Below are 19,153 nucleotides of genomic sequence, written 5' to 3' on the forward strand. Positions count from 1 at the left end.
ATTTTATTTTTCTATCAAAATTTATCAATTTAACATGTTAATTAAATTATCCTCATGTGATGTGATATATGATTGAAAGAAAGAAATATACTAAGTTGACAAATTTTGACAAATATGACTTATGACAATAATATTTGGACTAAGATTTTTAAATTAAAAATAGAAAAATTAAATTTTAACTTTTAAAATATAATAATTAAATATCAAATTTTAACAGCATATTTTAACATTTATTAACAATATTTAATCTGTCAAATAGCAATATGGGTTAGATAAAATTGACCCGAACCTAATGCTCATCATCACTGGAAAGAAAGGATAGATCCAACGGTTATAAACAACCTGTAAAAGTACCATATAATAAAACCCTAACTTCTCAAAACCCTCTTCACATTTCTTCTTCGGCCGCTCAATCTCTCCTTTTAGCTCAGAACGCTCTTCACGCTGTGTAGAAATGGTGAGTTTTTTTCAATCTCTAACGCCGCCCTTTTCACTCTATTCACTCTTTGATTTTTCTTTTTTTTTTTGTGTGTAGCCGTTCAAAAGGTACGTTGAGATCGGGAGAGTCGCTCTCGTTAACTACGGCAAAGACTACGGCAAGCTCGTCGTCATCGTCGATGTTGTTGACCAGAACAGAGTATGTAATTTTATTTAGTTTTTATGTATTTATTTCATCTATGGTAATGAAAAGGAAATTTAGTTTTTAAGTAGGATTAGTTGTTTCCTTCCTGGTGAGATTGATTTGGAAAATAGGTTCTATGTTTGAAAGGTTAGGACCAAGTTTGTAGTCGAGCTAAATCCGAGTTCAAATTGTAAGAATCTCAAGCTTAACTCGGAATTTGAGGTTTTAAGCTCGAGTCGAGTTTGATCTAGCTTTAATTTTAGATGTTGAGCTTGATTCATGATAACCATTCAATTGTTTGACTTCAATCTCAATTATTCCAACTTTCGAAACAAATTAAAATGAAGAAGTTAACGAGTACTAGTATATGTCATTTACGCCCTTAGTTAGGACTATATCTGACTCCATACGTGTTGAATATGTGCCAACATTATGATATAAATTAAAATGAAAAAGTTTAATTTGTTGACCTGTTTCTGTTTTGCCTTGGTTGTTACTTGTGATACTATTGTATATGCATACCATGGGATGATATTGAGATAGTAAATGTGTTAAATGTGCAAGTTTAGTCGTGAACGTAGTTGAAGAGGACTAATATGGATATGTTAAGTTGTGTAAAACTTGAATGGAGCTTTTTTTCGTGTCTCGTCATCTCAGGCTCTAGTTGATGCCCCAGATATGGTGAGGGGTCAAATGAACTTTAAGAGGCTTCAATTGACTGATTTCAAAATTGACATTCCTCGTGTTCCAAAGAAGAAGACACTGATTGAAGCAATGGAAAAAGCTGGTAAGAAAATATATTCTTGTCTGCCAGTATTGTTTCACTTTCCGTTTTTGTTGAAACACTTGTGTCTAACGTTTGTATCCTATGCATATTTGGACATGAGTTGGTAATATGATTTGCCCAAAAGTTTTAAAATACATAGAAAGCTTGGAAAAATTTGAACAGACTCGTGTTGGAAACGTATCGGTTTTTGACATTTTTATTCAAGTCCAAGTAACATAGCTTATTCTTTTCTTTTTGTTCTTATTGGAATGGAAGATGTTAAAAACAAGTGGGAGAATAGCTCATGGGGTAAAAAGCTGATTGTTCAAAAGAAGAGAGCATCTCTCAATGACTTCGACAGATTCAAGATCATGTTGGCCAAGATCAAGGTTAGTTATTGGAACATGTAGAGTGTTTAGTTGTTTGTTTGATGTTAGGTACTCTTGAGTAAGAGTGAAATCGAGTCATGCATAGCCGATATTAAGCTATAAGCAACTTGAGATCAAGCTTAACATAAGCTCGATCGAGTTTTGCTTTTAGAGCTTGAGATCGGTTTTAAAAAAAATTGAATTGCCAAGCTTACGCAATTAGACTCGATTAAATTTATTTATTACTCTGAAAATATAGTTCTATTCTCTTGCTCAATTTCAAACTCGATTATTTATACTTGAGCTTGAACTTGAGGTTTATCAATATTAATTAAAAAAAAAAAAAAAAAACTGGGTTAGGCTTATGAGCTAATAAAAGAATTCAAGTATTAGGATACACAAGTCCGGCTCATTAAATAGCTCAAATCAATAGTTACTTAACCACATTTATTTCTTTTTTGTTTTTTCCAATTAAAACCCGAATAACTTGGAAGCACTAGTATCTTGTTTCTGTTGTTATTATGTAGACTCTGAACCAAAAATGGATATGATATGATTTTGCAGAAAGCTGGAGTTGTGAGGCAAGAGCTTGCTAAGTTGAAAAAGGAAAATGCATCTTGAAGTGATTCAGAAGATTTTGAGTATTTTGCTAATTTTGTCTTCAAGTATTCTGCATTTTTTTTTTGTATGTTTTTATCTAAGAAAGGATTAAAAAGAATCAATTGGGGGCACTTTCTTTAGTAGATGCAACATTTGATTTCGGAGGTTAAGCCTGTCACAGTTTTTAGTTCAATTAGTTGAACCGGCCAATTGATTAAATCGATTAATCGATGGATTTGATCCGATAATTTAAACCATGCTACAAAGTAAAACTATGAGATGACAGAAACCCTGAGCTCCCCCCTATCACCTCTGGTGATACGGGTATCAGCATCAACAAAGGTAACATCGAATTACCCGCTCCCCGTATTAGATGGTGGCCTCAAAGCATCTGGTAATCGAAGTTACACTGTTCTCTCATTTCTTATTTTCATCTTCGTCAAAACAAAGCATTTTTATTAATCACATTACAACAGTTTATTTTATTTAGCATGTCATTCATCCCATCCACATAATATATCAAACTCTATATTACTTTGATTTTAAGTATGAAGATACGATCCTTTAATAACTTGAAAAAGAAAAAAGGAGTGAGCACTCACCATTAGCTGGACTTCTGTATGGTTGTTACGTGCACATGCTTTTCCGCCAAGGTGGTATGTTCAATTTTCTCTTATAAGTTTTTTTGTCATATGTACAAGTTTGACTTGAGGTCAAATCCATATGTTGAACATGGGTATAAAACAGAAAAATAAAAATATAAAATAGTATATATCCATTTTCGACACCAACCCAAATTTGAGTGGCGTAGATGAACTCAAAATAGGAGAAATAACTAACCTAGGATTTCAAATTTGTGGGCTAAGGTGGCGGTGACAAGTGGAGGCAAAGGCCAAGGAGCTCCCAATTCAAGTTCCACTATATTGTCAAAATCTTTGTTCAATTGAAGCATTTTTTTGAATTTTTAGGTTATAAGCTACACATACAAATCCCAAAGAATTAGTCAGAAAAAAAAAATCAATGTTCATAAATATCTGCGTACCCGCTATCAATAGCCATTTTTATTTAAGAGCCCCAAATAAACAACCATAACAATGTAACAATTGTGTGGCCAAGTGTTATGAGGAGTAATCTTCAGGTCTGAGGTCCTGGATGGCTTCCAGAGTCCGAGATGAGAATGCACTGCAGTATATTAGTTTCCATCCCCCTTGCAGCTTATCGAGATCAACTGATACGTCCACCAGTCCAGCAACGGCTTCAAGTTCCTTGGCAGCGTCATCGGGGTTTAGGAGATCATCTTATTCGCAGCAAAAAAGAAAATGTTATAGTTAGATTGTTGATGGTCTAAATTTTTAATTGATAAAATTTTAGAAATATATTGTAAAAGCTTAGAAGTTGTTTTTAAATATATTTTTATAAATAACTAAGTTTAAAGTTTCTTTACTTATTGTGAAATGTTTTTTTTTTTTTTAAAAGTTAAAATGTTTAGGATTAACTTTGATAATACTGTGAATACTGTGAAGATTATCCGGGATCATTTAAGAGCGACATCAGATCGATAGAAGTCTTATTCTAACTTGAAGAGGAAGGATATAGAGTTCAGTTTTGGTGATCGAGACTTCCTTAAGGTTTTGTCTTGGAAGAAAGTGTTGAGGTTTGGCCGCAAGGGAAAATTGAGTTTGAGGTTCATTGGACCCTATCGCATCGTCAAGAGAGTTGGACCAGTGACATATCAACTAGAGTTACCCCCAAAGTTGGATCGTATTCACGACGTTTTTCACGTGTCCATGTTGAGACAATACAAGTTCCTTTAATTATATTTTGTTTTCAAGCTTTCACTACTATATTAGAATTAGAGTAATTATTGTGCATGTAAAACAAATCAATGTATCTACATTCAATGATGACATTTGAGTTTTTCAATTGTAATTAACATACAAAGATCTCGACATCCATGTAAGTTGAGTTGCGTGTAATATGTAGAGTTAAACCTAATAAATAGAAACAAATCTTGACACCCATTGGTATAAAGTTCTTCTTTAATTAATATTTTAACCATTTGGAAAACCTATCGTTAATAAATACGTTCAATGAAGCTCAACATCGATGATTGTCTAGTTTAATTTAATTTTAATTTTCACCTTTTACCGTAAACCTATCTCTCATAAAAATTATTAGGGAATGCCGGGATTTTAGAGTGTTTAGGTTTGGGCCAAGAGGGTCTTGCAACGTCTTTTTTTTTCTTCCCATAGGAGTTATTTCTTATTTCACAAATACTTGCCATAGTAACGAAGAAGGGGGAACAAATACACTTGGGGAGTGTAGTACAACGAAGAGTTGTATGCTGTGTTTGGGAAGGATGAATCGCTTTCGAAAAGGAATCTATTGATTCTCTTCCAATTGGTTGGACAGTAGGTGTGATGATTTACTTCACACGGGCGAGATCTCTGGTTCAAGTCCAGGATGGCCCAACTGCGCCAAAGAAAAGAATAGAAAAAACATCTAACTCCTTCATGTATGCTCCACTTGGCTTGGGGGATATACCTTAATTAGTAGAGCTTTGCTCTAACAATTAGGTCATTGTGATTACAAATTGGGTGTCTAATTGTCCAAACAATAATGATAGTATCTTGTACTTGAATCAATGACTCACTTTTTCTAAGTAATGGAGAAGAGGATCAAAACATGCCACTAAAAGACTCTACCGAGACAAAGATGGGCTAGCAAGAACATATAAGAGGTAAGATGGACGGTGTGTCAGATTTAGTATTGATCGTACATGGACGTAGTTGGAGTCAGCTACTCTCCTAGGTTCCTCATCTGGGATCCTTGAGGAAGAGGATCAAGTTGGCCCTTGTGAACAACTTAATGCATTATCCCCCTATTAGAGTATGCCCCAAAACCAATCATGTGATGATTGTAATCATATTCTCGTTTTACCTTATTTATTAATATAAGACATTATCATTATTATTTCAGTTTCTTTTTCTGTGTATACAAATAAATTGAATTGTAATAAAGTCCTAAGAAAATATGATTATTCTTAAAAAGGTCCTTAATCAAGTATTATTGTGGGCTTAGACAACAATAATGCATTGAGACTAATGTGTAGTTGATTGATGACAAAGAATTGTCATGGACATAGGGATATCAAAATCAATACATTAGTATGTGTTAGAGAACAAAAAATCAAGAAATATGATATTGGACTATGCAAGTGTGACTATTTCATGATTTGTGTCCAATCTAGATATTAATGATAAAAGGATATAATACATGAAAAGACTATCACAGAATGGTTATGTCAAATCACGACCTCTTCTAATTGGGGTGATAATGATGCATTGCTAGATGCCAATCATTGATTGTAATGTTAGAAATGTTCTAGTATTACTACCAACGTTACAAGAGCCTACAGAGTTACACCCTATAGTTGAAACGAACTGAATCCAAATACATTTGATGGTATTATATTTAGTTGTCACATGAATTAAATTAAACACATTAATTTAATTTGAGAAGAAATTCTCTAAACAAATAACAAAATCTAACATTAAATCATCTTATATAATATGTTAGTCCAAGAAAGTATTCAATAATACGATTACTAGTAAAATTAACAACAAAATAAACATCTTATGCAATTTCATCTAGTTTGTCTAGCATTCTAAATTTATTGGGTTATTCACTCTTTAACATTAAACATAAACTCTTTGTTATCGTCGGTTGGTTCTTGATTAAATATAAAAATAAGAAATACTATATACTTTAATTAAATTTAGTAGAAATAAACCATATATATTATATAATTTAGTTAATTATTGAGTAGGTCAAAATACATAATTTTTTCTCTTATCAATAAAAAATTTAAATATATAAACATAAAATATAATTATATTTTAAAAATAATATATATCTTAAAATTAATTAATATTATTATATAAAAATAACTTTTGAAATATAAATAATTTACAAGCATGCTTAAAAGGCTATAAGGTGATGGATTTGAGATTAATTGTTGGCAATTATTTGCACAATTACTCAATATCTCATAATTTTCCCAGGAATTAGAGAATGAAATTTAAAGAGCACTCAATTCAAAGGGACTCAATATTTATATTGATTGTCAGAAATGTGTAACTATAAATAATTATATCTAAATTTAATTTTTAGCTTTTCAAACCCATTCTTAAAATTATAAACATATTTTTTCATTTTTTAAAATTTTAGTAAAACATATTTATTTAATGTTTTATTTAAAAAAAAAAAGAAAACGGTCGATGTTTCCTAAAACCCAACATAACTTAAATTTTTTAATTTTTTAAAATTTTATAATAAGATGTGCATAGAGACTATTAGGGGGCAACTTTAGCCATAAGTTTTTTTAGAGAGAAAATAATAAAGTCAATTTTGAGTCAGCCAAACTTGAGTGAGATTGTATGATATTGACATCATCCATAAATCCAACCTAAACCCAGATTGGGCTATGAATACTGTAGAATCCCAAATTGCCCGGGCCCTTAAACCCAATCCCATTTACAGCAAACCTAAAATCTTAACTATCCAAGACTCAATACAGCAAACCCAATACCAATTAGCCCAACTAACCCATTTTAACCCAAGCCTAATCCCTAAATTAAACCAAACCCAGGTGGCCCAATACCAAACCAAAACAGAAAAAACAAAAACCCTAACCCCTAGCTTGCAGCGCCGAACCCCCTGACTTTTGGCCAACTACCCACTGACCGCCTGCACCACCGGTCACCTCAGCACCGCCCATGTCAGCCACTGAACTCCAACAAGTTGCACCTGCAAGACAATAAAGAGAAAGGAAAGAAAATAGTAGAAAAAGAACTTGTAAAGGCTATAAAAGCCAAATCTAAACATTTTCTAAAAGGGGGGGGGGGGGACAGGTTTCAAAGAGAATAATAGAGATTCGGCAAAATTTTCATTCAATATAAGACACTAGAAGTTTAAAGCAAAAGCAGTGATTCAAAAGCATCAAAATAGAAAAATACAAAAGCCAAATCGGAAGAAAATAGGTGATTTTCATTTCCTTTTGTATATTTCGAATCCTTTTTTTATATTTTCTCATTTTTTTACATTTATATATAGATAAACAAAAGGGAAATAAATAACCAAAAAAAAAAGATAAATTTTTACCTTTTCGGCCACCGTGTACGGTGGCTTACGGCGGCTGAGAATGGTGGCGACCGGCTAGGGACCTCGCCGGAACCTAGACTTGCAGAGAAAACAAGGAAGAAATTTAGCCTGCAGAGAAAACAAGGAAGAAATTTATTTTTTTTTAGAAACAGATAACAAATGATTTCAAAACAAAAAATTTAATTTATATAGACGTTACAAAACGACGTTGTTTTGGTCGGCACCCACAAGCCCCAAAACGGTGTCGTTTCACTCTGCCCGACCCGATTCGACCTTGACCCGCTAGGATCCGCGTGTTTTTATTATGGAAGGGCTATTTGCGCATTTAACCCTTCCTCTTTTTCAAGCTTTTACAATCAATTTTTCTTTGTATTTTAATTTGACCCTATAATTTGTTGCGCTTTCCAATTTGGTCCTCAATGCTGCTGCGCGTTTTGGTTGAAGGGATTTATTTCGTTTTTAGTCCCTCCACTATTTGTGCGCGTTGAAATAGGTCATTCTCTTCTTTTTTATTTCAGATTTCCCCCCAAACTCTGTTTTTAATTCGATTTTAGTCCTTTTTGTTTATTTTCATTACTTTATTATTGAATTAATTACTTTTAATATTATTATTATTATTAGTATTAGTATATGTTTTATTATATATGTATATATCTTTAATATATATATATATATATTAATACATATATTTATATATTTATATATCGTTATTATTAGTTATTTTTATATTATTACTATTTTTAATATATATTGTATATATATATTTTTAAATCTAGTATTATATGTTTTATATATATATATGTTCACTACTATTTCATATTTGCATTATTACTATTATTATCATGTTTAATACCATATGCATTATTATTGTTTTATACTATTATTATCACATATACATTGTTAATGTCTTATATATTATTTGCTTCAGTATATTCGAACTTTTTATTATTATTTGTCTTTTCAAATTTAACATATTAGTTCACATCTTATTTTAACATCAATATTAGTTTTCTTTTACTTTTATTTTTTATTTAGAAATATTTTCATTCATGTTTTTAAATTAATTTCAACAAGGCAACGTACCGATTTAACATTAAGTCGTCAATTTCATCGTTATGTTGGGTGAATATCAATTGACTCGTGTTAAAAACGAAATGTCCTTCTCAAAAGAAACCAAAAAAACTTGAAATTTCTCGTGTTTTAATTGGATCACGATTAAATGTTATATTGAGCTCGCAATTTTGAAAATTAAGACAACACATGTTTAACGAGATACCAATTTTGGGCGTCGCGAGGGTACTAATACGTTCCTCGTACGTAATCGACTCCCGAACCCTATTTTTCTCTGGCTTTTGACGTAGACCTAAACTCGGCCTTCTTTTTGTTTAAAAAATAAATTTTCTTTTAAAAAAGAGAATTTATTAGGTGTCTGATCACACCTAAGAAAAATGATCGATGGCGACTCCCTTTTTTAATAAAATCGAAAGTCGATTTTTAAATTTTCAATAAATCGCCTCAATTAGCGGCCAAGCAAAAATTTCACGTCGCTACAAATACTTTTAGATCATACACTAATTCTAATACATAAATCCAATTCGAATCTGGGTTAAGCCATGAACACCTCAAAATCATAAATCAATTGTGTCCAAGAACAGCTTGAAAACACCAAACATAATGCTCATAGTAATAATGAGCTTCAATATGTCCAAGAACACATCAGAAAGCTTAATGTTTTCAAGATTTCTACACATTCATTGTTTTTTATTTACCTCATGTTTTCTCGGTGACGAACATAGCGAGTACGATCATTGTACCTTGGTCTGTCTTGGGCTCTCTGGGGTTGTGGTTCAACCCTCCTTTGTCATTCAGGTGACCTTTGAACAATCTCGCCATTAACAAACAACTCAACTGCAAATGTTTTAACCCAACATAAATCATAGATCTATGGGATTTATAATGTGAAGCAAAATGAACCAGATGCGGTACAAGAATAACAACTGCAGAAGATTAAACTCAAAAAGTACCATAGATAAAAAGTCCATGTCTCATTTATTCGATTATTGCCTTTCTGAGAAAGACAAACTGATCTATTAACAAAGATTATCATGAAAACCGTAGAACTAGGGAAAAAGCAAAATTTTATGTATCTTATTCAAGAAATCTGCAATGCTGAAAATTCAAGCAAAGAAGAGTACAAAGAGGACTTCAATGTGAGTCCATTAGCATTCAAAGCTACACATTGCCAGCTAAAGGCTAGTAGCTTCACCAAGATGGACTGAGAAATGGTTTACGAGCTCTTAAACAGATTGTTTATGTTTCAAATAAGGAGACATGCATGCCATTAAAGGAAAAGGATAATATGCAACTTCGAGTTGTCAATTATATCCTTTATGGAAATTGAAAACCAAATCCGAGAATTTCTAACACAAGTATTCAACTAACTCATACTTGTTTAGGGTTGAATTAGGACCAAGACAACAAAATTTTTCCTGCCAAAGTGGTCTATGCTTCTTTTGTTGAAGGACAAATAGTCAAAATCAAGATTTCCTAAGAACTAACCTAGTGAAATCTAATATTATCAGAAAACTAAATGATCCATTGGTCTTGGGATTGATTTCTGATAATAGGTCAGATCGTACCAAGAAAAATCGGCTTTATTCATTATTCCTACAATCATTTAACCAAAATTATGTAACTATCCATACAATCTTGAACTGAAAGAAGGACTAACACTTAACCATCAAACTCGAGAAAATGCTTATATACCTATAAGATCAACATGGACATTGTCAAATGCTTAAATCAATGCACATGTCCACAGTTAATCAAGTAATTTATGCGAATATTATTTCGAATTTTGGTGAAACTATTTATTCCCTGAAAGGCTTACCCCCATAGTCCTTGTATTCGGGATCGACATATGAATCCGGAAGAACGAAGAGAACACCAGGCAATCCTGTTAACAAGAAAAGAACACAAATTTAATTATTATAGAACATTAACTTCGATCAAAAATCAATCCACTGATTCAAGGATCACCCAAAATCGATACCTTCTAGCTTATTCGACGTTTCTTCATCAATTTCGCAGCCGAATCCGAAATACCTCTCACAGGAAACGTTGTAAATTTTCTTCTTAGCTTCTTCCTCACTAACACAGGGTAATAACAAATAACTCAAAGATGGTTATCTTCAAAAACAAAAACAAAAACAAAATAATGCATTCAATGTCAAAGAAGTTTAAATCCTGAAATGAAACTATATTACATAATCAATCCTACTAAAGAATCAATAAAAAAAACCCCAGGAGATTATTTACTTTCCAATCTTAGGCCCCCACTTTCCCCCACATTTTCTCAGCATCCAAACACCCAAAAATCCACCAAAAGATTGAAAAAAATTACCTGCCAACAACTTTGGCAAGGGTTTTAATATAGCAATCAATCATTTCCTGCTTAGTAGCTCCTTCGCCACCGGGCTTATCCATAACAATAAGCCAATGCTCGTAATCACACCCAGGAAAAAGCAGGGCCATTTCAGTGGGCGGTCGGTCACTGAAGTTTGACCCCGAGTTCAGAGGGGAATAAGCCGAGTTTCCGGAGCGGTTGACGCCGCACCGGATGGAGGTGAAGCGAGTATGGTGGACAGGTAGAAATCGGACGGCGTGAGAAACAGGGAAAAGAGGGCGACGGGAGAAGAAGAGAGAAGGTACGGGAGGAGGGTGGGTGATGGAGGTGGTGGAGTAGAGGCACTTGGAGGTGATGAAGCAGCTTTGAACGTCACGAATCTATGAACTAAAATTTGAATAACTTTTTTCTTTGATTTCTGACACTGACTGTTAGATTGACTTGGATCTAAGTTTTGTTTCTTTACTTATCGATGGATATTGATCTACCGTATTGATCGTCAAATCGTCACTTGTAGCTCATTAATCGGACTTTTAAAAAATAAACTTAATAGCTTAGTGACTTAAATAGAAACTTTCAAATAATTCAACCACAAAATGAAAACTTTCAAATAATTTAGTGATTATTTTGTTACTATTTGAAGTTGACTAATAAAAGCGTAAACTTATTAATAATTTAATAATGTTGGGTATAATTTTTCTTTTATTTTTCTACTTATTTGTTTAAAATGGTATAGAATTTTTTTATAAAAATTAATTAAGTCCTAAAAAAAGAGTTGTTACTATATCTACATGACTTCATAAAAAAAAGTATCTTAAAAAAGTTGTTACTTAAATCTCCTGTGTTAAAAATCCCACCCCAATATTGTATAAAAAATTCTTTAAAAAATCACTTTTAAGTATCTAATAATTAGGTGTCGATTATCAAATAAATTTTCATTACTATTTTTAACTTTAAAATTAATCTATCTTTTAATAAAATTCTAAAACCTTAAAGGTGTACTTGGTTGGATAAAAAATAGAGAGATAAAAATAAAGAATGATAAAGTAAAAAAAAAGTAAATAAATTTTGAGTATACTTGATAGGAATAAAAGTAAGAGAACAAATTAGAAAAGACGATATTTTTATCCCAAAGCATAAAAACCAAATTTTCTAAATTGAAATTATGAGAGTAAAGAAAATGAGAGAGATGTGGTTATTAGTTCAAAATTATACATTTTCAAATGTTTTATTTTCTTTCCTTTAATTTTTCATCCCAACCAAGCAATGTGTTTTTCTTACCAAGCACACCTATGGAAAGAAAATTTATATCTTTCTATCCCCTCAATTTTTCATCTTTCTGATTTTCTCTTCACTCTACTGACCAAAGCCTAAATCTTACGCCCTGAAATCTTATACCCTAGAACCTTAAATCTTAGATCTCTTTAGACCCTAAACTCTAATATAACTTTTTCCTTAAAATCATAAATTTTAAAATGAAAAAAACAATAAACCTTACATTGCTATAACTATTTCTTAATTTTATTTAATTTTCTACATTAATTTTATTTAATTAGTCAACAATAATTAATGTTAAAATACTATTAAGGATAATTGATCTCAGATTAGAAAGTGTGTGATATTAATTAGAAATTCTTTTAAAAAAATGAAGTAACACATATTTATTGAAGGCCTAAAAATAACTTTTTAGGATTATCCTAATATAATTTAAACTCAATACATAAATCAACATTAATTAAAACTCTATTAAAACTTAATCAATGTACTTTTTTAACAAATAATAAATAAAATAAGAAAACTCACAAGTCAACAATATTCTTACCTAATGTATTTCCTCTTGAATTACAAAAGCAAAGGTTACAACAATTAAGAGAATTATTGGGTCGTGGTCCCATTAGGTGGGAGCCCCTTTTCGTGTGCCCTACACATATGTGTTGCGGGGGTTGCTAAAAAAAAAAAGAGTTAGTTTTCTTTTTGATGTGCAGGAAAAAATAAAGAAAAAAGAAAAGTGGGAAAGAAAAACCATTGTTTTTTTATACACAGACTAGCTTTCATGTTCTCTTCGATCAAAGGTCCATTAGGTATCTGTTGGAGCTAATTTTTTTACAATAGCTAGTAGAATTGAAGAGTTTTGATGTGTACGGTCCGATTTTTGTTTGGGGTATTGTAGCTTTAAGTTTTCAGCTTTCAGAGTTAGTCTCTTTTTGGTGATATTCTCAACTTTTCTCTTAAAGTTTGCTTGAGATTATTTGTAAATAGCATTGTTTAAGTTATATACTCTTTATGGTAGCTTGGTTGTGATCTTGTAGCAAGATTATGATTATAGTGGAATTTTTGATTTTTAACCTTTGCATTAAAGGGATTTTCAACGTAAAATTGCATGTCTCAGTCTTATTATTTTGCTTATGGTGTTGTGGTTGATTTGCATTGATTGTTGATATGTTATGTTATTGGGTTTTCCATATACCAAATAAATTTATTGAGACACTAATTGTGCTTTCACGTTATTTCGTCGGGTTTGGGTTTGTCCTAACAAACTAGTATCAGGAGCTTGGTTCTTGTGTTTGGTATCATGAAAATTAGCACTAGTAAGATAATTATGTTGAATGGCACAAATTATCAACTTTGGCAGGACAAAATGAAAGATATTTTATTTGTGAAGTTTTTGCATCTTCCTGTCGTTGTTATCCAAAAACCCAACTCAGAAATGGATGAGGAGTGGAAATTTAAGCTTCAGCAGGTGTGTAGTTTTATTCGAAAATTTGTTGAAGAGTGTCTATAACCACATTGATCAAGTTAAAAAAGGAGGCACATTATGGAACAAGCTTGAAAACATGTATGTTTTGAAGTTCGACAATAACAAGTTATACATGCTTAAGAGAATGACGACGTTGAGTTATAAGGAAAGGACTTCTATAGCCGACCACTTAAGTGAGTTTCAAGGTTTGTTGACTTAACCACTTGTTATGGGAATTAAAGTTGATGGTGAGATTACGGGGCTTTGGTTGCTCGCTACTTTACTGGATTCTTGGGAAACATTTCGAGTTTCGCTCATTAATGTTGCTCTAAAGGGAACTATGACCTTGGAAATTACTAAAAGTAGTGTATTGAACGAAGAGGTGAGAATAATTTCTTAAAGTTCCTCATTATAATCTGAGGTTCTAGTTATTGAAAGAAGGGAGTGAAGTAAAGAGAAAGGTGAAAAGGGTAGAGATAAAAGCTGAAGTAAGTCTAGATCAAGATATAGGAATCTTGGGTGTCATCATTGTAGTAAGAAAGACCATATCAAGAAGTTTTGCTACAAGTGGAAAAGAGAGAATACAGGTGGTGGTAATAAATAAAAGGGAAAGGCATAATGTGAAATCTGAACGTGTTATTGCCGCTACTACTAATGATCTATTAGTCCTTTGTGATGAGAACTTGAGCAACCTAGCATGAGATCAACACTGATGCTTCACTTCATGTCACGTCACAGAATGAGTTCTTCGCATTTTATACTTTTGGTGATTTTAGGGTACTAAAGATGGGTAATGATGGCTTGGTACAGGTTGCAACATGGGAGGTATTAGCTTGGTCACTAATGATGGAAAAATGTTAGGCATGCACTGGATATTCATTTGAATTTGATTTCTGTAAGAAAGCTTGATGATGATGGTTTCTATAACACTTTCAAAAAGGGCCAGTGGAAATTGACTAGAGGCTCCTCAGTTGTGGCTTTAGGGAAAAAGAGTTCGAACTTGTATTTGATGCATGCTTCAAATTTTTGTGCAAGAATGTAACAAGCCGAGATAGGGGCTGGAAGTTTTGGTCTCAAAAATGAAGGTTCGTCATTGTTTCGACAAACTGGGGTTCGCCAGTTAAGTTACGAATTAGGGATTTGCCAAATGGAATTCAACAAAGGGTTTGTTAAGATAGTATCAGCAAGGAGTTGCCAGAAATCAGGTGAAGCAATATACACCAAAAGATGCGGTAAGAGGGTTCGCCAGTTTCATTGCAAGTTATGTTCACTAATTGAGTTGCGAACTGAGGGTTCACCAGTCAAAGTCGAGTCAGACTAAAAATTAGGAAATAAAGATATGGTGTATCAAGGAATACTTTTCGTGCACGTAATCTTCTTCTAAATCGAATAAGGCTTCCTAAGTTGGGTATCCTAGGATCATTAAGTCATTTACTGCCTATAAGTACAACCCTTATTCCATGAAAATTCTCTCATCGATATTTTGTTGTCAAGTCTTTGTTTTGAACCAAGTTCATAGAAACTAAGGTAAGCCTCTGTCCTGTTAGGGTTGAATGTCCAAAAATCTAGGTTCGCTTGCATGTGTGAATTTCGTAAGTTTTGTCTTTTTTAGTAATTTATGTGTTTATGTATGTTGCAAACCAGTCGGACCATTTACCAGAAAGGATAAAGGCAAAGCAAAACTCATTTAAATTCTCAGCTTTATTAGTGAGTGGTTAAGAATTGCCATAAGTGTGCTAACTATCATTTTTTTTAGTATGAATGCTCAGGGTTCGTAACTGGTGTGTGAAATGTTATGTTTTCCAAGAATTTGGTTTTTGAAACTAAACTCTATTTTTAAAGTTCTAATATTCTATTTTCAAGATATATTTCCAAATTATGTTTTCAAGTTATGTTTTAAAAATATGATTTACGTGTGCTCTTATGTGAGCGTATATTTTAAAGCATTTTTTAAAAGTATAGTTTTATAAGCTATGTTTTGTGAGCTCTTTATGCGAGCTCTATGTGATAAGTTTCTTTGCGAGCTCTTTCGCGAGCCCTTATTTTGGTTATATATTGGTATAACAAAGGATTGTAAGTACTCACCTATAAATTCTATTATTTTTGGAGTTAAGGTCTTGGGACATGTGGAGAGATAAGGGAATTTCGAGCTATACACTATTCAATGGGACATGTTGGCATACAGGAGAGTGTTTAGATTTATGCTATACTTATGGAACATGTTAAGGACTTTTTGAGTCATTCTGAGGTGTTATAAAGATATCTCCATATCCAACAAATTCTGATAAGATAAGTATGTTAAGACAATTACGAGAACATATTTGATGTTCCTCAGCCATTATGATAAGACAAGTATGTGAGTATGTTTCATGCTATATAAGTTTCATTTTCAAACAAGAACAAGCTAAGTTTTTAAGTATGATTTTCAGTAAATACATGCGAAACTACTTTGACAAACTTATGTTTTCTGGCAAATAGGATCTACGAACTAGGTCTCGTACCTTCAATGTGAACCCAACACGCTATACAATTTTTTAGACTAAGTATTCTTTCTGTTTTAAAATTCATATTTTAATCATACTCTGTTGATTCTTGATTATTCACTGAGTTTGCAATGAACTTGCCCACTCCTCTCTTACTTCGTAGGGTAAGTAGGTTGCGGATGGAAGTGGCAAGGCTCACCCCTAAATAGATGTTGGCGAACTTGGGAAAAAGGTGATGGGGTTTTATTTATGTGGGTTTAGATTTATCCTAATTTGATTATGTTATTGAAACAATTTCTTTGAAAGTTTAAGTTTATTTTCATTCTGTGAACCTTACAACTAAACCTATGTTATTAATTTCTTCTCTGCATAAATAAAGTTTGATGTTTCTTTATTTCTCCATGCATTCGTACCATGTTGTGTCTTTTCAATATTGCTAAAGTATGTCTTAATATTAAATATGAGCCATTTTTATTGTGAAGTATTATTGTTCTGCGACCCTTGTGTGAATGACTTATCTGCTTGCGACCTCAACATGCATGTGAACCTTAGTGGCATTAAAATTTCTGTCTAGTGAATCCTATCAAATTGTGAGAACCTTTGCATGAGTAAATTATTTTGTTGCGAAGCCATTTGCATGCGAACCCATGATGTTTTGTTTAAGTGTGAAGTTAGGAGTTATGCGAATTGTTGTTATATTGCGAACTATGTGTTGTGTGAACCTTAATACTTACTTCTAAGTACTTGAATTTATGTTTGAATGTGCTAAAATACTTTGTTTATTTCTTTCATGTGAACAGTTAAGTTTAATTTTTTAGACGACATGTAAACCCTACATCTATTTGTTTGATAAGCTCGCATGTTTTACATTCCATGTATGATATTATTCCATTGTTGTGTTATAAATTAGTGCTTTATATGTCACATATTTGTGGTGTGTTGGAAGTTAGGTTGGGAATTAACAGAAATTCACTTTGGTAGCTAATGTAGCTCACCAAATTCGGGTCAAACCTACTCGGTCAGGTTTGGGGTGTTACAAAGAAAATTATGCAAGAACTCAACTTTACTCAAGAGAAATATGTCTTGTTTTGTGACAACCAAAGTGCTACTCATCTTGGTAAGAATTTGACTTTTCAAGTTCGGCCTAAACATACTGATGTGAGGTATCATTATATACAAGAAGTTCTTGAGGCTAAATTGTTAGAGCTTGAGAAATTTCACATTAATGATAATGATGCGGATATGTTGACCAAGGCCTTACATAGAGGGAAGTTTGAAGCTTGTTTTTTTATCACTGATATGATGAACATCCCCACATAGTGGGAGGGGGAGATTTGTTCGACAGTGGGTGGTCTTACTATGTTGGATTTGTAACACCCCATACTCAACTCGATTGTTGGATCCGAGCTATAAGGTGCCACATTCGTTGTCAAAGAAACAATGATCAAATTACCATTTGATTTACAACCTTAGACGTTAAAATATTAATAAAAAAGTATATAAAACTATTTGTATTCATTTTCGAGTCTTCTATAAGCTTGTGAAAGCTCTAATGTTAACCCGAGATCGAATCAGAACTAAACTATAAGATTTTCAAAAGTTCAAGTTGACGTCGCGATGATAAAGGTTCCTCATCATGACACAACATACTATTTTAGGGCTCTTTTTGACTAATCATACTTAATTTTGAGTAGCCTAATCTCATTGCAATGACACTCATTCAATGTTAAGATGTCACATACTGTTTCTGCAATTTCTAATGACATTAACTTGCAACTTCTCCAATCAATCTCTAATTTTAAACAATTCATAATCAACCAACATCTGCGATTTTCTAGCAACAATTCATGCACTCTAATACCTTATTCAATATTATACTAATACATCATCAAATATAAGCTAACCATCTAGAGTAATTTCATTCAAAACATATTCATTCATACCTAAATTTACTATGGCCATTAACATTTAGAGCATAACATACCATAAAGACCATATATACATAGGGTTTATGAACATATTGTAATTATTTGACCAAATTTACACCTTTAAGTCCTACCTCTAAAGGATATATGAACTTAGAAGCATACCAACATTAACTCAAATTAGGTACATGCCAAACTTAAAACAAAATAGGATATGTAAAAACTTTATTGAGTCAAGGCTTGATTACTGGATGCTGGATCAACTGCTCAAACTTTCAAAATCTACTTTACTTGTGCACAAAGAAAACAAACCATACGCTAAGTTAATATGCTCAGTGGTAAGTTTATGATTCAAGACAATATAACAAGCTTATGCAAAATGCACATATTCAATTTCTAACCTAATCTCATGCCAATTAATTTCAAACATTTTCAATTGCACACAGTCATGCTTATACCTCTCTTATTAGACAATTCATTTACATATACATGCAAAAAAAAAAAATCATTTTCGAGTTTATAAGATCATTATTGTCTAATTAACCCTAGGGCTCGTCTTAATCCATTTCAAATGTTTTTGTATATCATAATTCAATCTCCATTTATCTCATATACCATTTAGCTAGTTCATATGCTTTTAACCCTAGTAACCTAACATCGACTCATAATGGATACACGAATCTGTCACTCTGGGGTGCTTGACAATGATTACGGTATAGATGTACATAATACCACCCCGAATTGCTCGACAATTGTGGCTTTCTAAATTTGATTAATCTATCATCTCGGGTTGCCTAGCAACAATGATTTTCAATCAATAATATAATGTCATGACATGCCAACTATATTTGACTCGGTCCGAATAGCTAATAGGGAAATCAATTTTCAATTCATTACATTTAGATCAATTCATATTCTTTTATTCTCAATTTATCATCAAATCATCAATTTATCATATAACACAACATGCTTCAACTCAATTTCATACAAATTATAAAATATTAATCATATCATGAAATTTCTAATCTATTCAATTTAGTCATTGTCTTGGTAATCAATCTTAATTACATCAATTCAACTGAA

The 19,153-nt window shown here is 32.3% G+C and overlaps 3 protein-coding genes and 1 long non-coding RNA gene across 12 annotated transcripts in view; 2 read left to right on the forward strand and 2 right to left on the reverse strand.

Moving 5' to 3' along the window:
- The window catches only part of LOC108454396 (peroxygenase-like), a 91,079-nt gene that overhangs the window by 42,301 nt on the left and 29,625 nt on the right, over window positions 1-19,153 (forward strand). Inside the window, exon 1 of one of the 9 annotated variants that reach the window (XM_053019282.1) lies at window positions 4,647-4,657. The exons of 6 other annotated variants lie outside the window; for them this stretch is intronic. The gene's annotated coding sequence lies outside the window, so the exon portion shown is untranslated. Of the gene's footprint in view, window positions 1-4,646; window positions 4,658-7,246; window positions 7,261-19,153 lie in introns of those variants that run through there. 2 more of the 9 variants (XM_053019286.1, XM_017752844.2) reach the window with 2 other exon arrangements.
- On the forward strand, window positions 307-2,526 carry LOC108454521 (60S ribosomal protein L14-2-like). Its single transcript, XM_017753007.2, has 5 exons — window positions 307-457; window positions 536-637; window positions 1,280-1,409; window positions 1,665-1,777; window positions 2,321-2,526. The coding sequence occupies exons 1-5, from the start codon at window positions 455-457 to the stop codon at window positions 2,375-2,377; spliced, it is 405 nt and encodes a 134-aa protein (XP_017608496.1). The 5' UTR covers window positions 307-454; the 3' UTR covers window positions 2,378-2,526.
- LOC128280799 (uncharacterized) lies at window positions 6,765-7,670 on the reverse strand. Its single transcript, XR_008270960.1, has 2 exons — window positions 7,520-7,670; window positions 6,765-7,165 (listed from the first exon to the last, which is right to left on the reverse strand). It is a non-coding gene; the product is annotated as an uncharacterized LOC128280799 (long non-coding RNA).
- LOC108455848 (multiple organellar RNA editing factor 2, chloroplastic) lies at window positions 9,057-13,307 on the reverse strand. Its single transcript, XM_017754408.2, is given in 5 exon segments — window positions 9,057-9,427; window positions 10,410-10,475; window positions 10,572-10,669; window positions 10,923-11,305; window positions 13,272-13,307. Coding segments are annotated over 5 exon segments (726 nt in total). The 3' UTR covers window positions 9,057-9,284.

This window comes from Gossypium arboreum, chromosome 9, assembly GCF_025698485.1.
Source record: "Gossypium arboreum isolate Shixiya-1 chromosome 9, ASM2569848v2, whole genome shotgun sequence".
NCBI lineage: Eukaryota > Viridiplantae > Streptophyta > Magnoliopsida > Malvales > Malvaceae > Gossypium > Gossypium arboreum.